General features: G+C 42.8%; 1 protein-coding gene across 1 annotated transcript in view; it reads right to left on the bottom strand.

Annotated features, from left to right (window-relative positions):
- Positions 1-20,812, bottom strand: part of NPTN (neuroplastin) — a gene marked incomplete at its 5' end in the record, with an annotated part of 32,361 nt that extends 11,549 nt beyond the window's left edge. Inside the window, 6 exons of the mRNA XM_010083140.1 lie at positions 186-459; positions 1,927-2,060; positions 10,423-10,517; positions 14,338-14,506; positions 20,020-20,475; positions 20,681-20,812. Coding sequence (XP_010081442.1) covers positions 186-459; positions 1,927-2,060; positions 10,423-10,517; positions 14,338-14,506; positions 20,020-20,475; positions 20,681-20,812 — 1,260 coding nt within the window. The remainder of the gene's footprint in view (positions 1-185; positions 460-1,926; positions 2,061-10,422; positions 10,518-14,337; positions 14,507-20,019; positions 20,476-20,680) is intronic.
- Between the last annotated feature and the right edge of the window lie 903 nt (positions 20,813-21,715).

The following is a 21,715-nucleotide window of genomic DNA, read 5'->3' as shown; positions in this document are numbered from 1 at the left end:
AATGTTTGGCGAGTGAACAGATGAGAAAGCAAAGAGCTCAGAGCTGAGCAAACTGGGCTGCTGATCCCTCCTGCCACAAAGCCCCACTCTGTTCTGCTTCCACAAGTTCATTTTGCCTTTTTTTTTTCCCCTCTCTCTTTCCTTCCTTTCCCCCCCTCCTTACAAGTGGCTTTGAGCACACTTACCGTCTGGGACTTCATCCGGCCGCTTCCGTTTCTCATAAATAACTATGATGACAACAAGGATAACGATTTCTGCCAAGATCCCCAAAAAGGGCCAGAGTGGAGCCAAATGGCTGCGGACACGGAGGATAGTTGTTTCTGTGGCAGAGCCGACGGGGTTGGTTGCGTTGCACTGGTACTCGCCGGGATCCTCATTGATCTGTAGGTTTGTGATGCTGAGCTCAGTGTAGTTGTCTTTATTTGAAATAAAGAATCTGCCGGAGGAGTTGTTGATGTCCTGGTAAAAGGAGAAAGGTGGAAAAGAGCAACAGCCTTAGCAAGTACTGGTGCCTTTTCATATCTATGCCATGAAAGCTAGAAGGGATCTGAGGGATTCTTGCACAGAGGCTGGTTCCTTAACACAACAGAAAAGCCCACTGCCAGTGTTTACTCTGCAGCTCTCATAAAGTGAGCTGAGTTTCAAAACAACAAGAAAAAATGCCAGCTGGACTGACAAGCCGTATTTTTATCCTACTTTATCAGTATCAGCCATGAAATGCCAGTAGTTGTGATCGTGTAAGCTACCACATTATCAACCTTTTGCTTCAAGAGAAACTGTTTCACTCCATTCACCAGTTTCCAGCAATAAAGATTGACCTGAGTCAAGTAACAGGAGTGCGGATCCACTCCCTAGCAGGAGACAAGATGATTTCAATGTCAAGGGGGAAAAAAGAAAAAGCAGTACCAGTTAAGATTATTCTACACTACATTAGTGTTTTCTAACTATTTAAGGCATGACAGCCCTAATAGAATTTTGCCTTTGTTATGTGTTTTTAAAAGAAATGTGCACTGTTCGGAGATTTGTGGTCAGGGCAGCCTAAGCCACTGGAATTTTTTAGAGGAGCTGGAATTTGAGGCACTATATTCTTTCTGTGTTTGAAAGAAAGAGACTTCCAGAGTTGCTCAGGATTAAAGAACTTAAAACTTTGTCAAAGCATGGATGTTTGATCTTCCTGAAAGTTAATCTTCGATTAATTTATCAAATAACTTCCCCAAAAAGACAGTGTGAAGGGGAATCTACACAACACCACAGAGGACTCATCAGCACTGCCCCTTAAAGGTTTAAGATCGCACTTAACCGTGAGCAATCAACCCATCCTATCATTTGCTTAATGTGTTTTCTTCATCTATGAATTGCTACCTCTGTGGCAGATCACACAGCAATGTAAAAATAGGTGGGCTGAGGATTTAGCAGCTTCCAGCTTCTCTTCTGCTATTCCATTTGCTGGCCAGATTGTTTTGCTCACTCGATCAGTTGCTACACAGAAAAAAGAATGCTCAATTAAACACTAACAGGTATTGCTGCCACGTCCTCTTATTAAGTCTTGTGAGCTCAACCACTAAAACTGAAAAAGAGTTTGAGAAATTTGTAACCAAATGCATTTTTAAATCACGTTTCATAACTCACATTGTGCAATTTGTAGTAGATAACCCGAACACCATCTCTTTCCGGACAGGTCATCACTTTGCCCAGCAGCAACACAATGAGCAACTCTGTTCACACAGCAGCAGCATAAAGATCCCTTTTATACTCACCGCTGCTGAAAAATTTCAGTTTCACTCACCACTGTATCAGACTTTTGAGGAACTGCATTTCGAGAACTTAAGGCATCCTAAATAATAAATCCCTAAACCCAAGGTGCTCATTTCCTTCCTTACTGGGGGTTTGGTGGGCTAAGACCTGCCTGATAGCCCAGTTTCTTACCTCAAATACTCCGTTGACCTTCTTGCGCCACACCCACTCGGGATGTGGGAAGCCCACAGACTTGCAGTACATCAGTGCCTCCTGCCCCTCATTTTTATTTTCACTTCGCTTGTGGCCAGTGATGTCAGGCATAGCTACGAAACAAAAACAAAACACCTTTGCGTTTACAAGAGAAGAGTTATTTCAAGCTCTGAGAATCTGAATTGCAAATAAGTGTCAAATTCTCTGCAAGCTGTTGCCTGTCCCACACCGAGCCTCTGTTACAGAAGGAAAATTGTGATAGCAGTGTCTCTCCAAGCAGCATCTCAACAGAGTATCTGCAAGAATGTCCTTCAGGCTTGGTTTGCCAGCAAATTGAGGGACAAAGGAGCAATCTCAACATCAAACTTGAGCTACATAGCAAAAACCTACAAAATTAAGGGGCCCCAGCCATCCCCCAGTGCAGGAAGCTGAGAAACATCCAAGTCTCCCTCCCCACTGCTCCGGAGGTCCCTGCGGCTCTGCAGTACCTTCAGCTTTGAAAATAAAGCTGTCAGAGATTCTGGTTACAACTTGCCCATCGCATCAGGACTCTAAACTGATACTGTCCTAACATGAATTTCTGAAAGCTGGATCAAGGTATTCTTCCTTGCAGCAAGATTTCAGATTTGGTCCACAAGCACGCTGTGACTTGTTACGTTTTCTGGTTGTTCTACCTCACAGCGATGCTACTGCTGGGTATCTGCAATGCTGTACAAGTCAAAATCCCTCCAACAAAGCTTGTTTCATTCAGCCTGGACACAAACACGTACTCTACGCAGGGCTGCAGGTGAAGCTGGGCAACTGCAAGGAAAACACAGCCCTAAATATCAGCAGAGGGTCTTCTGAATTAATCTATAAATAATGTCACTGCCGTTTGCCGTGTTTGCCACAGCAGCCCACTGCCGCCTAATACCTCACGAGAGATTACGATGGATCAATGGACTGCCTGAGATGAACCTTCGCTTAAGCAGATGGCTTTGGTGCCGTAGTGACCACCTTTAAAGCCCATTCGCTTTCTAGCTCCCTAATTATGTCACACGTGGCCCGCTGTGTGATGGCAGGACACTGATCTGTTAATCCAGTCAAAGTCCAAGCCGAGTGCTCCAGGAAAAGACCCCCAGGCTCTGGAATTTGTTATAAAGAGAGTTCCCTTTACCACTAGCAACCCCTAAAGACAGGTCCAGAGAGGGAGCGCAGGTTTGTGACAGCCTATCTGCAGCTGCAGGCTGAAAGAATTAAGCAAATTTTACAGTTGTTATCAGTCACAGTGAACAAAACCAAGGAAAACGTCTTGTACAACAGGACATCAGCACCTGAACCTGTTCTTTCCAAAAATTACATCACAAGTCTTCAGGAATTTGCTTGACAAGTTTAAGTGCTAAAAGAACTAATGTACTTCAAATGCAAGGGCTTTTCAAACCCAGAAAGTAGCCCACACCTTCAGTCCTGCAAGATGTTTTTTGGACAGTAATGCATCTGATCAATAATGCTGTTAGAGACAGAAAACAGGCTGCTGAGCAGAAGAGTCATGGCTGTGAGAATACTTACGCTACAGCATTCCTGAGTATGTGTGTATCCGCCTGAAGACACCCCCCTCAGCAGAGGCTGTTTAACCCAGGCTTTGCTCAAACCGCCCATGGAAATTCCAACAGGATTTCCAACACGCACGAGCTCTGCAGAAGCTGTGACCATTTGCCATGTAAAGAAACGTGCACTGGCCGCTTACAGAATTACTAACTCGCAGCTGTAGTTGTTAACACATGATTTACTCCAACTGAGCAACAGCCAGAGCCATTGGTGTGCACCAAGAAGCTGAACAGATCCTCCACGATGGATGCTGCCGCAGAGGATGCAGAGGCCAGTCCTCAGCAGAGATATCACCCACCAGAAACTGAAACCAACTTCAGGACTTCTGGTAGAGCCCCAAAGGAAGTTCTGCCATTTACAAATAACTCAGTGTGTTAAGCACGCTCTCTTTTTTCCTGGTTTTTAAGTAAACATCTTTTCAGCAGGGAGCTGAAAAAGAGCTCATTACTGAAGAAAAACACTATGACTGGATCAGCCTACAAGGAAGAAGGAGAAGGAAGTACTTGATCAAAGTCTGTCAGTATCCACACCGGGAAATAATTGGCTTTGCTAACAACATTTGATATATATCATCAGCATACAGTGAGATCAACGGACAAAGCTAGGCAAATATTGCGAGATGACGCTAACCATAACCATGATATAGAAGAACAAGGAGCTGGGGTTTTATTTATCTTTAAGAAAACTGCAACCTAAAATCTTTACATATCAAGCATCAAGAAAATACTTTGAGAGACATAAAACATGAACTGAATGAAGACACCAGATCATAACAATTCTCTGCAAAAAGCTGCCAGGTACGGAAAGTGAAGCGAGCTGGAAAGGAAAGAACATTCCATACTTGCTAAGTGACCACATACTACCTCTGCCTACAAGGGCCAATAATACTTGGAGGAAAGTAAGTTTTCAAGCTGAAGGTCTCCAAGTAGAAAATAAATCAGTGTGAGGGTGGAGCGTGCTGCATTACAGCTTCAGGATACTAAGCACCAGTATGCACCCGCAGCGTCCTTTCAAACCAATGTCTGCAGCCTCAAAAAGGAAAAAAATTATTCCAAAAGATAGCGGTTCTTCAATAAGAAGTGAATTTCATCTCATGATCTACTGAAGGGTGCCATCTCCTCCTTGTTAAGCTTGGAAAGTTCTCCTGTAGGCAGGAGCTAGGTAAGCCCGATGACTTCTGCACAGCTTTTGCTTACTTGAGGACAATATGCAGAGACCTAGTGAAAATGAAGGGCCAGCAGAAGCTGAGCACAAGAGATAGACTTAAGGTGGCGAGGCGATGGTCCCAAACCTGGCACCAACGGGCTGTGAGAAGCAACTGCAAATTCCCCCCATCAGGAAGAGAAGAAATAGGATTCACCAGCTTGAAGTGGAAGCCCCACACAGTCTCCATCTGTCAGCACGTCATTTTTCACTGCCATCTCCCAGCAGACAGCGAGGCAGAGCAGAACCTCGTGGGGACAGGGGTGCAGTAAGTCCACACTCTGCAGCTGCCCCACTTTTTCTGTAAGGTTGCTGATAGATAAAAAAAGAAAGAGGGAAAGCTTTCTAGGACACCTTAACTTCTACTGCAGGGTGACCTGGTGTTCTCCTACTGCCAAGAGAGAACTTTATTTCTTTAAGAAGAGGACATCTTTGCCGGGTTATCCCAAGGAGAGCAGAAGTGACAAGAATACGTTCTGCTCTTTCCTTGCTGGGCGCGGTTCTGCAGCAGCCACTTCCAGCTCTACTAGGACAGGGACTATTTTTGTATGCAGTCTGAGGGGAGCACTACATGGAATATGAATATTTCAGGGCATCCGATGCTAGCCAGCTTCAAGCTGGGGCTGAAATATTAATCTAGTACTTACTCTACCAAACGTTTTAGCTAATTGTGTTCTGCTGTACAATCCACAACTAAAGTATGGCTGCAACTGACCTCAATCACGGATTTAGCAACAGAGCGATGGTTTTCTTTGACACTTTTCAAGGCAAGATTTTTCTTACACCATTCTGCTCCAGTGCCAGGACCAGACAAAGCACAGACTGAAGCAGGTTTTGTTCAGAAAGGATTTAGATTTCACTTCAGCTTTCAAGCAGCAGAATCCACATCTCTGTTCAGATATGGTGGGATGTGGAGCCGTGGGCACATGCTGTGTCAGCTCCTACATCACTGAAACCAAGACAATGCCCCTGATAAAAGAAAGCAAGTTTTTTTATGCTTACATTGTGAAACAGGACAACTAAATACTGAAAGTTTGTTTGAAACAGCATATGGAAGAGCAAAAAGAGGCAGGGTAAGTTAAAATTAATTGCTGCTGAAAAAAACAAATGAATACAAAAGTAAACTTCTGATAAGCATCGTTCTTTTGACAGCTTTAAACTGAACCACAACAGAAAGGGGGTTTGTGCCAGAGTAAACACTGGGCCTTTTTTCAAGTACCCAATATGCACAAAATGCAGGGTGCAGCAAGTGCCTTCTGAATGGTGTGCTTTGAATCTAGCCCTGAGAAGAAGTTTGCTTTTTTTCTTTTTTTCTTGTCACAGGGCATGCAATGTCATTTCTTGCTATACAGGAGGTATTCAGCCCTTAATCTCCAGGTATTTTCAAGATACTTTACTAGCATTACTAAAAAGGAGACAACTAATGTGCATAACACCTCCAGATCATGTCCCACTTAACAAAACCCCTTCACATCTTCCCATTAACAGACAAAATTAAAGCAAGGGCAAAAGCACCTAAAAATATTCCTGCGTGTAAAACCTATTATGCCTTATGGGTGACCTAGTAAAAGGGTTCTGGAAAATTTATTTTTCTGCATTATAATTCTAAGCCACATCATTTTACGGCCTAGGTAGAGAGCAAGGACACCAAAGGTACTGCAAGAAGGGAGAATGTGACACGCATTGCTTAGGATCGCTCTAAGATGCAGTCGTGCTAAGAGAATGCCTGATTTCTTCATTAAGTTCTGGTACAGTGTTGTAAAAATGCAGCAGAGGTTTCTTAAGGCAGCCAGGAGTCAAGAAACCAAGATCTTCTGAAGTTAGGGGGTACAACAAGCATTTTTCAAAAGTGTTAATTTTTATCTCTCAGAAGCAGCGAATGGGACTGGTCAGAGCACTTCTTGGAAGGAGAGGGATGTGCACAATGAGCAAGCAACGATGAGGGACATTAGAAGAATCCCCTTGAAGCAACGATGGCAGAAAGGCCTTATAGGAAGAGGCATTAAAGAAGCTCTACCTGTCCAGGTGCATGGCCAGGCAGGGCAGAGAGAACAGATGCCCTCCATCAGTCATGCTACACACATCACCAGCTTTCTTGATGCTCGCATTACTTCTGGGCAGCCCGAGAGAACCGTAAGCGTGTTCTTCCCCATCTGGTTCTCACTGCTGCTGATCTGCCCCAGATGATGGTTGGTGGAGTATCAGAATTAAAAAAAAACTTGTTTCCTCCTCTTGATCCTCCCATGATCTCAATAATATCATACATATATCATATAATGGTTAGGGTTGGAAAGGACCCCAAAGATCATGGAGTTCCAACCCCCCTGCCATGGGCAGGGACACCTCCCACTAGACCAGGTTGCTCAAAGCCGAAAGAGCAGAAAGATTCCAGTGGCAAATTCTTCAGAGCTGCATTTTTTTTTTCCTCTTAACCTTCAAGTTCTCAGAGCTGGATGAAGACACCGGATCATAACAATTCTCTGGTCTTACGCAAAAAAAAGCTGCCAGGTACAGAAAGTGAAGAGAGCTAGAAAGAAAAGAACATTCCATACTTGCTAAGTGACCACATACTACCTCTGCCTACAAGGGCCAATAATACTTGGAGGAAATTAAGTTTTCAAGCTGAAGGTCTCCAAGCAGCAAATAAGTCAGCGTGAGGGTTGAGCGTGCTGCATTACAGCTTCAGGACACTAAGCACCAGTATGGACCCACAGCATCCTTTCAAACCATTCAAACTACTGTCTGCAGCCTCAAAAAGGAAAAAAATTATTCCAAAAGTTGGTGAATTCCATCTTGTGACCTACTGAAAGGCGTCATCTCCTCCTTGCTAGGCTTGGAAAGTTCTCTTCTAGGCAGCATTCCCACTGTGTGGCAACAGAGGAATTATACTGGTGGCTGCGCTAGTAATTTTTTTACCACTAAAATCTGCTTTAAATATGCAAGCTCACCTAGCAATTCTAACAGCGATGCTCATGTTTCTGCATTTTTATTTTCTTACACAGCACATGTAGAGATTCAGGGAGAAAATAGGCACAGTTACATAAAAGGCAAATGGCACTGGTATATCCTGGCTTACATCTGCTGCCAGGCATTTGTTAAAGTTGTTCGCAAGTTGTCAGAAAGTCACTATTTTGGTCCACAAGCACTTTCGTATTCAGAACCATCTTCTTTCCTATGTGCATCAGCAGTTAAAAATAGCAATACAATTACAACTAGCAATTAAGCAATTAAATTTGGGTACAATTGCTTGTCCACAAATACCGTGACACGCCACACACAGAGGTAAGCACTAACTTACGGCATCTGCATGGTCAAACAAGATTCATGCATCACTGATGCATTACACATGCCTTGATTAACAACTAGGTAACATCTGCACACATGACGTTGTATCAAAATCGGTTTGCTTTGAGAACTAGAACCTCTTTGGCAGAACATGTACAATATTTACACTGAACCGTGTGTTCCAGTCTCCAGTTTGCTTTGTGGAAGACTTGACAGAGTACTTCCCACTCGAGACAACCCTGGTACCTCTCTCTGCCGAGGATGAAAATTGGAGGCCCATCAGTCCCTCCTGTGATGCTGTAAGGAGGAGCAGCAGAATGGGACTCCCGAGTTCTGGAATTGCAACTGCTGAGCAGGTGTAACACCTCGCAAGAGTGCTGCCGGAGTCATACATTTATATATAACTTTATACATAAATTACCTGTGAAAAGTTGTTAGTAGGATTAATTATCATTCTCCCTCTGCCCTTGGTGCCAGTACTTCAATCAGATACATTGGCTTTTCTTTCTACAACGTTAAATCCTACATCCCTGTAAGCCTCTCTGCCAGGTTCTCTGGGTGTCCCTGCTGCCTGGCACCAGCCAGCAGAGAAGCCCTAAGCCAAACATTTCTAAAAGGTCTTTTGAGAGATTATGGAAAGCTGAAGAAGGTCTTAATCTATCACCAAAGTTAAATTTCCTGTCTCTGGAAATGGTTTGTCACCCAAAGCAGCCTAGAGAATGCAGAAAGTACTTAAGATCTTAACTAAGATAATATTAGAAGACTCATCAATTAGAGCATAAGAGCAGAATGCAAAAAAATCCCCCCAACGCAAGAAAACACACACACACCTATAAAACTTGAACACTCAGAAGACAAGCTCACCAGAAACACAATAAAACCTTTCACTTGAACTTACTGTAAGCAAGGCAAGAATTATTTTTAGAGGTGCAGTTAGATTTTTAATCAATAGCCACCCATCTCTCCTGTATTCACATGCCGTACCCTTTTCTTGGTACAGTATCAGTCAGAAGGTTTATTTCTATGGCAATATTTCTCCTCCCCAGGAAACTGCACGGTTCAATAGACACCACTCTCTGGAGAGGAAAGATGGCATTCAGAATAATGCTGTGCATTTGTCATTTCACAGGCTGATGAATTACTCCTACTTCCTCACTTTGGCTTCAGGAACCTGACAGCGCGGTGAGGCACCAGGAGCTCCCAGGAAAGAAAGAGGTCAGCGGTCTGCTTTTGCTACAGACCTGCGGTACCTCATTTAAACGATCGCAACACAGATTGGGAGAGGCTGCGTCACTGGTGCAGGGACACTAAGAAATAGCGTGTAGCATCCTCCTTCCCAGTTGCTATTGTCAAACAGCAGCAGAGGAAGCTCTGCATTTACTGGAGATGTAAGGAAGACGGTAAGTCAGGCTAACTTCCATTTCAAACAAATTTACAGTACACCTTTATCAAACAAGCATTGGTATAGCCCCAGACGCACATAGGCTGGTGCAAGACTTTTTAACACATTTCTGCGTGACCTCATCCGCCTTTGGCTAACAAAGCTGCCACAATGCATTAATTCCATCTTCCTGCAGCACACGAGGGGCAAACCACAGCTACTGCAGAGCAACGGGCCAGCCATTTCCATGGTTATTCCATGAACAAACAACTGCACCGTGGCACCAGTTTAACACTCTATAAAACACCATCAGCTCTGTTACTTCTATTTTGTACGTCTAAAACACTGTTCTTTTGTTCTATCCACAACTTTAGGGTCATAAAGATATCAGAAGAGCACCAAAATGCACAAGACAGAAAAAAAGGTGTATGAGAGAAGAAAACTCCCATCTGGCACAGGGCATCTGTCCAAACCACAGCCCAGGCTATCCCAGCAGCTGAAATAGTCTCTGCAGATCAAAACCTACAAGTACCCCAGTTCCAAGCTGCCACACGTGAGATGCTGTTCTTACTTTTTTTGCATTCAGAACAAATTCAAAGTACATTGAATACATTCAGATGGCTTCACTTACTGTGAAACAGGAAGGAAACCACAGCTGTCTTTGCATGAGCAGACATATTCTACAGCAATCTTTATCCCACTGGGCAGGCATGCTCTCTCATGACTGCCAGATTTACCAAAGGAGTGCAGCAGTGTGTGCTAGAAGGAGTTTTAGTATCATCCGTGCAGACCACAAGTGCAATGGTCATAGTCCTGTTATCTGCAAGGTCCTTCCCCTAGGACTGCGTGCAAGACTTGCCCTGAAATTGTAACCAAGGACTGGGCATAGGCTTGAATTCACGAGGAAATGCCTCCCAAGTTAGCTCTCCTGTACAGACACGGAGTGAGACGGCAGAGACAGCGACAGTGCTTCACCTTCAGGGAGAGGAAACAAAACCAAAACAAACAAAAAAGAGTACCTCTCACTTCTATAGTGGCGTTGGCTATAGGAGAGTTTGAAAACACAAACACGCACAAGTATTCCCCTGACTCTTCTGCTCTGGGCTTCAAAATCCTGCAGACAGGGAGAGAACACATGAGCTGTGTTAAGTACTGTGTTAACAACCAAACTGAGCAGACAAGGCATTTATTTTTTCCCCCCCCATACTTCAACCTTTTAACTGAATTTCACAGCTATTACTTGTTAATTCAAGGTATACTGTGCAGACGTACCTACTTGAAATAAAGATGTTGTTTGCCTAGAAAAAGGGTGACCTCTAGTCTGGAATGTCAGTACCAATTTAGCTGGAGAAGCTACATTTAGTTTAAAAGCAAAGAAGGAGCCCGAAACCTGTTAATTATGCACTGCAGTTAGTTTGACAGAAGTCACCCTCAAGTCACTAGCCTGTCAGGCAGACATCACCGCCCATTGAGGGAGAAACGCCATTTCTACATACTGGCTCCATTGAAAACATCATACATGGCCAACTGGAAAGCAACAGACTACAAATACACTCAAGGTTGACATTGTCATCTCATCAGCTGTTTTCTTCTTTTCATAACAGATGTGAAACTAGTCTGTTAATAGTTTTCTCTGATTCAGTCTGGATGTGGAAAAACCGCAAAAGCTGGTCAACTCGTGAAGCAAGACACCATGCAGGAATCTGCTGCCACTTAAAATTAGGAAAGACTAATGCAGTAACAACTACTAGAGAGAAAAACAGATGCAAGCCAACCAGAAGAAAAACAGACCTGCAACAAATGCCAAAAAAAGGGAAAAACAACAAACCAAGATTATGTCACACTTGAGATGGTGCTAACTTCAGGTCCACCAGCTTTTGCTGTCCTTCAAAAAGGTTTTGGATACAAATAACTTAAAAGCTCTATGTGTACGTCCTTCAGATATTTACCTACAAAAGACATCTTAGACTACAGAAGCATATGATGACACGATGCAGAATTTACATCTCCACACAGCACAGAATAAGGGAGAGTTCTCCCCATCCTTCCCTTCCTTTACTCAAAGGCTTCTTGGCTTTATTTTTTTAATCATCAATCTTTTTAAAAACAGAGCAAATAAACAGCATACAGACGAACAGAAACCCCGCAGAAGAGCGCTGTTATAAAATAATTTCATTACACATGGAAACTGCTTAGACACATGGAAAAAGATGCTCAGTTCAACACAATATTCTGCCTCAAGTCTTCACTGTGTTTACAGCACGCATTTTCCAGAGTTGCTGGTGAAAGCTGGTTAGTTATAAAGTTAATACGTCTTTCCGATAAGCAATAATATACCCAGAGTTAAAATTAAAGATTATCTTAATGACAGAAAGAATGATCACTCAGCAAACATCAAAGCAATAACTGTTGTTTAAACCGCAGGCAGGTGAAGCGTCCTTGGGAAGTGCGCAGAACCCTGACCATCAGTGCCTGCCGACGCTGCTGGCGAAGGCTTTCTGTAATGGTGTTTAGGACCTTAAGTAATTAAGTAATCATACTTTGATCACTGTTTTTTTTATCCACTACAGTCAATGCTTAAGAAGCTAAAAAGTAAGATACTATATATTCTTTCAGTTCTACATAAGCTTCTTTTTAAAGTATGAAACTACAAGAGCCTCTGCTAGAGTATTATTATCATAATTCATTAGAGTAAACGTAATCCAATACAGCTGCAAAGTTTTACAGACAGACAAGCACCCGAAACAAGTTTGTTTAGCCAACAACTTCCTTCTGTCCTGTGGTTTTACGAAGAGCCTAGCTTTTTGTAGACAGAGCAGATGCAAAGACCCACTTTTTCTTCAACAGAGCTCAGCACCCTGCTGTCCAGCCGTGAATTCACTGATAGGAATTCAGAAAGTCACCACTCTTCTCTGAACTGTGAACGTGGGCTGGGGACAGGTTACCAGACTCAAAGCACACGACTGTCAGAGCCACTCCCAACCATGTCCTGCTTGTAAAAGAATACACTACAAATAATTCTTGCCCATTTTTAATTAAAATGGTGAACTGAAAGGCTATCCTTGAGCTTTCTGACTATAGCTGCCTTCCAGCAAGGACAGCTGCATCAAGTCTGAATAAAGAATTAGGAAAGATGTGTTCAATTTCTAATGTTATGAGGAAGCAGGATCTTTAAAGTAAGTCATGTATAAATTCTAAAGTTCTGTAGGTGGTAAACGACACATTTTACAGCAAACCAACACATCTTAATGAGTGAAAAACCAAGAACCTGAAACTTTAAGGAAAATAAATAGAATACGAAAGATTAACCAATCATGCAAATAAATGCTGAAGTTAAATATCCTCTTTTAGCCACAGCTACGTTGCCATTGCTTGCATGAAACCTCACTGACAGAATTTGGTATTGCTAGATTTAAGAAATAACCAAAACAAACTAAAAGTTAATGAACAGATCAAACGCAGTGCAGTCACACACAGCAATGAAATGCCACAGAAAGCCTGGAACCACAACAGGCAGCAAAGCAGCTTATAAGTGATCAGGAATTCGCGATTGACTCTGCAAAGGCAAAGCTACTGATTTCTCAAGCTGTCCCTGTGCAGCATGCTCTACCAACCCTTCATTCGCTGGGAACAAAGCGACTGCCTTGCAGCCTGCCCACCTTACTCCTTTCTCCTCCAGGAAGTTAAAACTGAAGCCAAGTTGAATTCTTCCTTTACGGGGGAATTTGGAAGGAGAAACCCACCCTAGCTTGGAACAGACTAGAGAGAAATCAGCCTCGATGCTTAGTTAATGGGCAGCTTTCAGAAACCTTGATGCAAACTGCCTTTTGTACCACTCAACTGGTGCTTTTGGACAAGACTGCTCATCGAGTTAATTGCTAGATAAGCAAGCATAGCCTTTAAAACTCAGACCCAGTGTTAAACTCTGTACTGAAGAAATAACAGGATGTAATTACGGAACTAATTAGACTACCTTTTTAACTGCAAAATTGAACAAATAACGCAAAGTAAGCTAAAGTGGAAAACAAAAGGAAAAATTTGGAACACATCTTTATCAGAATCAAACACATTAGAAAAAAAGGCACAAAAAATCACACATACAGAACAGATCTCTGATGGCATCACTCAGCAAGCTTCATACGCTCTCAGCAAGCCCACAGCAAGAAAGTCCCATTTCAGGTACACAGAAAACCTTGAAGGACTTCTGCTCGAAAGTGAAAGGAAAGCGGTGGCTTCTGTTCTCCTTCACACCCTTAGATGGGAAGTAGAAACAAAGCCAGAACAAGCACACCTGGAACAGATTAATGCTGAAAATGTGGATGCACTGACAAACAAGGAGCACCAGTAGTACAGCTGCACTGGTTTAATCAAGATTTGGTATCATTTCATAGTCGTCATCTGATAACTCATCAGTAACAACTCAGAGAACGCCATCTTTCACCTCCCAAGGCCAGAAAATGACTAAACCAGCTGATTTCAGCAGTGATTTATGTGCTGCATTCCCCTGCATGATAAAAATGCACAGCTGTAGATCCATCTTTACATAGACATAAGCATGACAGAGACCGCACAATATATTCGGAGGAAAAGAAATCTAGACTGTGTGTCTGCACCTACGTCCACTCAACAAGTACCCTCTAGAGAAGAGCTAAATTAGGATTACAAAGAGAAGTTTACAGCGTGGTTTTGTTGACATTATGTTTACATGAGCCAGCTGGGACAGCTGTAGACAACAATTTTTCCAGAATTGTTCTTCTAATGCTATTCACAGACATACTTTTGGGTGCCTCTAACGCAGATCAACTTGTCTGACCACTGTGAAGCTGAACCAGAGACCTCGGACTCCCAACATCTCATCACCTTTTCCAAAGCCGTAGGTCTACCAGGTTTGTCATTCTCCAGTGTAACATGAAGATTATTTTGAAGAGACTTACTTGTATTCTGTAGTGTTTGAAGATTTTCTAGTGCCAGGGATCTCCTCTCCATTCTTCACCCAGTAACTGGCAGAAAGGGGACTGGGACTTGTGGTGAGGTTACACTGCAATGTGACAGCCTGACCATATGGATGGATGACTACATCCTCGCTGGCGTTGATCCGGGGCTCTGAAACAAAGGACATGTTAAATAGTAACAGATCTTCACTGTCAATTGTGCCACACTAGTCTAAAACGCAAAGGGGAATCAGGAAGGGAAAACCACTACACAAGGAACGTCACTGCACTATTTTGGGAGACATCAAGAAAGTCACGATAAAACAGCTGACCACTAGTGAAGGCAACACCTTAAGGATCAGCACCCCTATATGGAAAGAAGAGAATTATTTATTTTAGATTGTTTATTTTAATATTTAACATCACTACACATTTCTATGTAACACCATTAATAATTTTTCTTTTTTTTAAACACACTTCTGACCATAACACAGGAAAATACATGTGCTGTGACTAAGATCAGCTAGTCCTTCGGAAGCAACTTCTTTCTGTTCCTTTGTCCTCCCTACTTTGAGGTTTAAAACAAACCCATTTTCTACACAGAATAGCCCTCAAAGTTAGACAGTCTTCAAAAGAATATTTCTGGACTTGCCCCTGCAAAAAGACTCACATTTACCTAAGGAAAATATCCTGTGCACACAAGGTATTTCAAATAGCACAACTTTTCTGATGTCTGAAATTCCAGCAAACACCCAGTGTGAATAAGGCACAAGCTGATGAAGGCTGAAAATAGCCCTTAATGCTTAACAATAAGAAGTGAGAATACACACCACATTAAAATTAGAGTCGGGAACTATTTAGTTTCTAAAGTAACCTTAAACAAACATTTATGAAGGAAAAACCAAAAATGTGAGCCCCGTGCATAAGTTACCTAAGTTGCTGGTTGCATAGGAACTGTTTGACATGACAATCTTACCTGGTAACATTAAATTCCCATTTTTTAAGGGAAAGCCTTTCAGAAATGATAAAATTAGCATGAGGGCACTGTCCTTACATTTGATAACCATGTTTTCTTAAGATCATGCAGATGGCTATTACTCTCTAACAAGGCTGTTGAATTTTTAGAATAGTTGGAGACAAGTTTCTTCCCATACTTGGAAAAAAAACCATTCTATTGAAGGTCTCATGGCTCACATTTGGCTTCAAGTATTCTGTAAAAAACCCAAACCCACCCTAACACAGGATGACAGAGCTCAGAAGACATTTAAGAGTTCTTTCTATTAATCTGCCAAAAACATCTAGATTTAGGATTGGCTATTGATTCAGCCTGAACTGCTGCAGCAGTCCCTACCATGTAAATGCTACTGCATCCTCCGCCTTTGATGTATTTCCTTATTTTAAAGGGTGAAATAAATTCCAAAGAGGTAGCCGTTGCCAGCTGCTCATTTCACTGACCACGCTCCCTCGGCGCCAACCTCTCTGAATACCTCCTCTGCATTCTGGTCAGCAGCAAAGTGCAGAAGGGTGAGGAAGTCAGGCAGCAATGACTGTCTTCAGGGTTTCTGCAAGTCAGCAAAGGATTTTTAATCCTGCGAATTTTGTTATGCCTTGTGGTGACATATTTAGAATACAAATTGAGTCATGCCCATGCAGTCTTTTGGATATTCATCTGCAAAGCACTGGAACACAAATTACAAAACAGAACAAGGGGAAGTGGAAAATACCAGTGCTGTCAGAAACACTGCGTTTTTCAACACATAAAACACCCATCTATCCAACAGTACAGCACTCAAATTATTGTTCAGAGAGGCAGGGAGAAAAAATATCTACCTACTAATAACCTGACAAAGCCGTTCAACTCTGTATATCCTTTCCTCCTTCCTTCAGCAGGCTGGCTACACAGCTTCTTTTCACAGCTATTAGAACTAGGACTATCATTTAACTGCAGAAAAACTGGCAGGCACGGTAGGAACGGAGGTTTTTTGACACTTTTCATAGACACTTTGCTGTTATAATGCATTTTTTCAACTGTGTTTCTGCCTCATAGTTCCCATGTTGGGAATTGTAGCCGTGCAAGGACCTGTTTGGGTCCTACGGGGCATAAAATTGTTTTGTTAAAGCCACACCATTGCTGGACTGCCCTCTGTGCTTTTGCATCCCCCCAAAAAAGCTTCTGTGCATTCTCAGAATAATATGAACAGAGCTCTGGAAATATTTTTAGCAATGTGTTTGAAGTAGTCATTGAGTGTCTGAACATTTCTCTAGAGAAACAAACTTTTACTAGTATTCACTGGTTATATTGGGTGTTGTTTTAAACATTTTTCTTTGATGATGAAAGCAATGTTTTCAAGTATGTAGCCTGCGAAATAAATGCAGTGTTTTCCTTTTAGAAGGAGGATGCTGGCAGGACAGGCTTCAGGCCGCTGTAAGAGACAGCGATGCATCTAAGGAGCCGGTTATAAGAGATGCTGATGCTGTCTGTGCTGTGCCGAGACATAACCTAAAGTGGCAATCAGCCTGCAGCCATCCGGAAAGGGAAAGCATACCTGCTGCCATCAGAAAGCAGTACACAAATGCTAGCAACAGGAAAAAGTCACCAAAAAATTTGAATCTAATCCCTACAGAAACCAGAAAGTTAAAGACTTAATCCAGAAGGGGTTTGACAGTAGTCATCTGGCTTTCATATTCTGTTGATAATGGACTCTTCAGCCTCTAACACTGATGAAACGGAACATGCAAATAATAATAATAAAAAAACCCAAAAAAACCCCAAACCCTGCCTGGAGCTCCAGTGACTATTCTGCTAATTCACACCTATTCTTACCTACATCTCCACTAGCTGTGATGTCCAAAAAAATATTTATAGCTGCCTCAAGCTTGCTTCACTGGAGCTTGCTGCGCCCTTTTGTGTCTGACTTGGAACTTTTTAAGTTTTAGGTTAAGAGAACTGGAGGTGACTGCAGTCTCATTTACATCCTTCACCTGCATTTACTTTGTTTATTAAAAAAAATAAGCAAGTGTGCAATCCTAGCCTGATTTAATTCCAGAAGAGAAACTGCAAATGGAATATTACTGGGACAGTGACATCCCAAGGATGTCCACTTGGAACAGCAAGATGCTGAAGAGTCTTCTTTTTACACATCACTTAAACTGTCTGTTTTATCAGGTTTTAAAATAAGTAAATAATTAAAAACAACATCCATAATGAACTTCTTTATCCAGACTAAGAATGAGACAGAAGGTCAATGCTTGCTCTGGAGTTCTAACTTAAAAATCAAGTCACACTTGACCTCTCTGCATTCAAGTTTTGGTATTTGAGACAAGCTGTGCTTTGAAGGACAGTGAAGAGTGGTTCTGCTTTTTTGATAATTTGATGTTCCCCTTCAGTGATGCTGATGTCAAATGAGACCAGCAGCAAGAGAGCCACCACCAGCTCAAAACTCCAACACTCTTTAGTCAGAAAATTCCCATTTCAAAGACAAATTGTGTTCACACACACAATATAGCAGCTGAGACATTTTGGGCAGCTTCAGGTAAGACAGTCTCCATCCTCCAAGGACAGCGTGGGAACCTGCTTCCCCCCCTTATCGCTGTTTCCAGCAGGGCCACACAGGAGTTTGATGTCCAAGCGGTCTGTTTCCCAAGCAGGCAGATCTCTCAACATACACAACATTACAGAGTAAAAGCATTAACGTATTCGGTTCAACATTCCCACCCCCCACGAATAAAACACAAAACCAGAAGAGTTATTCTGGGCACAAGGCACTTGGTAACGAAGTCACGATACACACTCCAGAATTAGTAGCACCAGATGCAACAAGACGGTGTTAACTGGGGAGGAAGACAGAAGGTTAAACCTAAACCCCGGAGCAGGTTAGTATTAGTCTCAATGGCCTGAGAGGGGAAAAACCCACTTTCCATAGGAGACATCTTCACGGTAATTAATTCCCAAATGGTAACTTTTCATATGAAAAGGATTTTCTCCCTGGGTAGGTAACTACAACTGACTAGACACAAAGAGGAGCACAGGACCATCACAGACTCGCCACACTCAAGAAAAACTAAAAGTCTTAACAGGGGGGATTTCTAGGAGACATTACTTCCTAGAAGACAAATTTTTTAGCTTTGTCTTAAGGCAATATCATTTTCTAAAATTACCCAGCTCTTGCTGTTGCAGGTCATGCAAGCCATCTGGGGATCTGAGTCCTTTGAGACCTCAAAGGACGAGGGAGATAGCAAGCATTAGGACCGAAAGCTGAGCAGGTTTGAGCTGAACAACCCAATGCCACTTCAATTTTTCAAGTCAATTCACATCATTGGGTTCACTGTCTATTTTTCCACGTATATCAATGTTGTTTCCATTTCCTAGAAGGACGGTCTCTGATCCAGCAGTGCTGACTGCAGCAGATCCCCTTTGCCCGCTTGGCCACAAGGGCACAGCATCGCAGCATCCTTCAGTCACATCCCAAGGGAGATGCATGGGCCTGCAGACCAGCAGCCAGAGGTGTGTGTGCTTTAGAAAGACCTTTTTGTCTTTTTTAAGGTACCCCAAAACATAACTTAGACATAATTACAGAGTTTGACATCTTGGTACCCAGTCAAAACTCAAAGTGGTACCTAAAAGGTCTATTTATGCACAGAGCACAATAGCAAGACCAGACCTATACTCTACCGTTTGCCACCTTAGGACATTGAGAAATTGCTGAGAAAGCAAGTTCTCCTGTACCTCACGCTCCATGCAGTAGGCTCACATTGCAGATTTCAGTCATTCTGCCTATAACTCATTATGCATTTGCTTAATCTTGTTAGCAAATGCAAGAGTTTTGCATCTTACATGAACTGAAACAGCGTTCTTTTCTACTGACTCTGAAGATAACAAATTTCCAAAATCTTCTCAGACTGCTTTAAAAGTGAGCTGAACGCAGAAAAGTCTTTTGTAACAATAGAGAACAAAAAGCAATTCTGGGTCAACCACATTCTCTGCTTTTGAAAGCTTTTCTGCTGCCAAAAGTTACATTCTCAGATGAAAGTCATTTAGCTAAAAAGTTTTGCTTCAACACAGGGGGAGGATATTCCCCCCTCCCTTGTTTTATAGGCTGGATTAAGAATAGCTGCATCAGTTCAGTGCTGCTGCATCAGAGAACTCATTAGGAACATGCTGGTGTTCAGAAAGGAAAAGAAACACCACGACTTCATGGAAAAATCTAAACATTAAAGGTCACACGTAACTGAAAGAGAATGATTTGTACAGAAGCATATATGCAACAAAAACCATGTGAGAAGGCATTCAAAGAAATTCCAAGAGAACAGAAGAAATAAAAATCAAACAGTTAGACCTGGGAAGAACACAGAAATCAAATATAAAGGCACTCAGGGAGAAGCCAGCACTGGGGTGGCTCGAAACCTACTACAAAACTAAAGGGGGTAGGGAAAAAAAACCAACAAATTCAACACTGGGCTTGTTTGCACACATTATAACACAGACCCATACATTTCCCCAAGTCCTTTGATTCTAAGGAGAAGAGACACAGATGGCAGACAAGGTCAGCACTACAGGTGGAGGAGCAGTCTGGGGTTCAAAACAGGACAAGGTAGCAGAGGGTTTTATGGGGGCAACGGGAGGGTCAGGGTCACGAGACTGCCTCTAGATACTACAGTACCACTACTGTGGGGTGCTGGACTCACTCTGAAGGACGCTTATAGTAGCCTGGGCTCGAATCCACGTTATGGAGGGATTTTGCCTCAAGTCATTCCTCCTGGGATCGTTGCTGGCCCTGCACTCGTAAGTCCCAGAGTCTTCCAAGGTAAGGCGGGTTATTCTCAGCACACTCACCCCATTCGCCCCGTAGGCAGTGTTAATGGTGACACGGCGCTTCCGAGCACCATCCCACAGCTGTTTGAAAGACTCAGCCCGGTTGACTTCAGCATACCACCACTGGATCTCTGGAGTGGGGTTCCCAACCACATCACAGTACAGTTCAAAGGCGTCCCCCGTGAGTTTAGTTTCTGACATGGGCGACTTGACAAACCCAGCTAGAGGGAGGGGCAGCAGAAACGCAGTGACAGAACGGCAGAAAACAAAAGATCTTATAAAGAACAAAGCAATGAGGTGCAGAAAACAAATAGATAAGACATTAGCATCTACAATAACACAACTTTTACAGAAAAAGCACCACACAGAGCACTTGCTGATGGAGGTTTGAGAGCAGCACGCTCCCACTTGGAGTATTCACGGCAGGCACGGCTTCATGGCACGAAGTGCTTATCCTCGCCACTCCAGGGGATCCAACCATGGCAGCTGTACTTGGGAAGCCACGGGCTGCCACGCACACCAGCTAGGAGGTACCTCCAAGCTGTAGAGCAGACTGAGGGGTTTTCAGGCCTTTCTCAGTTGCACAAACCTTGTAATTGGCAAGTGTTAAGTGTTCACGGCCAGAAGCCTTTTCTCTGAAGAGTTTTCTTGCTTTACATGACCTATCTACAAGAGAAAAAAAGGGTAAAACCCTAACCTTCTGCCCTACGCAGCTCAGAATTGTGAACTCTGCTTTGACCTTTTCTTCCATCTATTTTGGACTTCAGAGGCAGGGAACTCCAAGATACAAGTGACCTACTTTCCTGGAGTAGCTGGATCACCACAGCTCCAGGAGTCTCGCAGCCTTCTAAGGTAAAGGGAATTTCAGTGGTATATACACACACAGGCCAAAAGATCATTCCATTAGTTAGGAAACACACAGCATCAAAGGTACTTCAACAGGCCACGTGATTCTTGCCTTCTAAAACAAGATGCTTTGGTGCCATTTGCGATCAGACCAAAATATCCTTATTATGGCATGAAATCCCTCAATACTTACCAGCTTCAGAGCTGTGTTAAGAGCACAGACATATTAAGTTGTCCTTCAATCCTATTTTCAAAGGTATCTATTGAAAACAGTGTCGCCTCAAAGCTAGTCTCTTCCCCCACCAAACCCCCCCAAAAGCTAAAAGATTAGAATACAGCTGGCCAGACAGATTATGCAGCAAAACCCGTCATATTGCTGTGTTCCCTGGGCAGTAGGACTTCCCATCAGCAAGCAGAGTCAGAGTGCCACACAGCTGATAAAACTCTGATTGTTTCATCCCTCTCCTTTCAAATTCACAGCTTATTTTTAGGAAGAGGATTGAAAGACAATTCAACAGATTTCAGAAAAGGGAAAGGTGGACTTAAAGCCTTGGAAAAATTTCTGATGCAGACTCATTAAGTAGGATCCCCCCCCACACACACACATTGTTTGACCACACTCATAAAACACTGAAACGAAGAGTTGTACACTGACAGACAATTACAAGGGAAGTTTGCACTATAGATGCATCTCTAAAGAATCATTTAGGCAAGAAAACAAGA

Source organism: Pterocles gutturalis, unplaced genomic scaffold (genome assembly GCF_000699245.1).
Source record: "Pterocles gutturalis isolate BGI_N339 unplaced genomic scaffold, ASM69924v1 scaffold20920, whole genome shotgun sequence".
Taxonomy (NCBI): domain Eukaryota; kingdom Metazoa; phylum Chordata; class Aves; order Pterocliformes; family Pteroclidae; genus Pterocles; species Pterocles gutturalis.
This window is presented reverse-complemented; position numbering and strand designations above follow the sequence as displayed.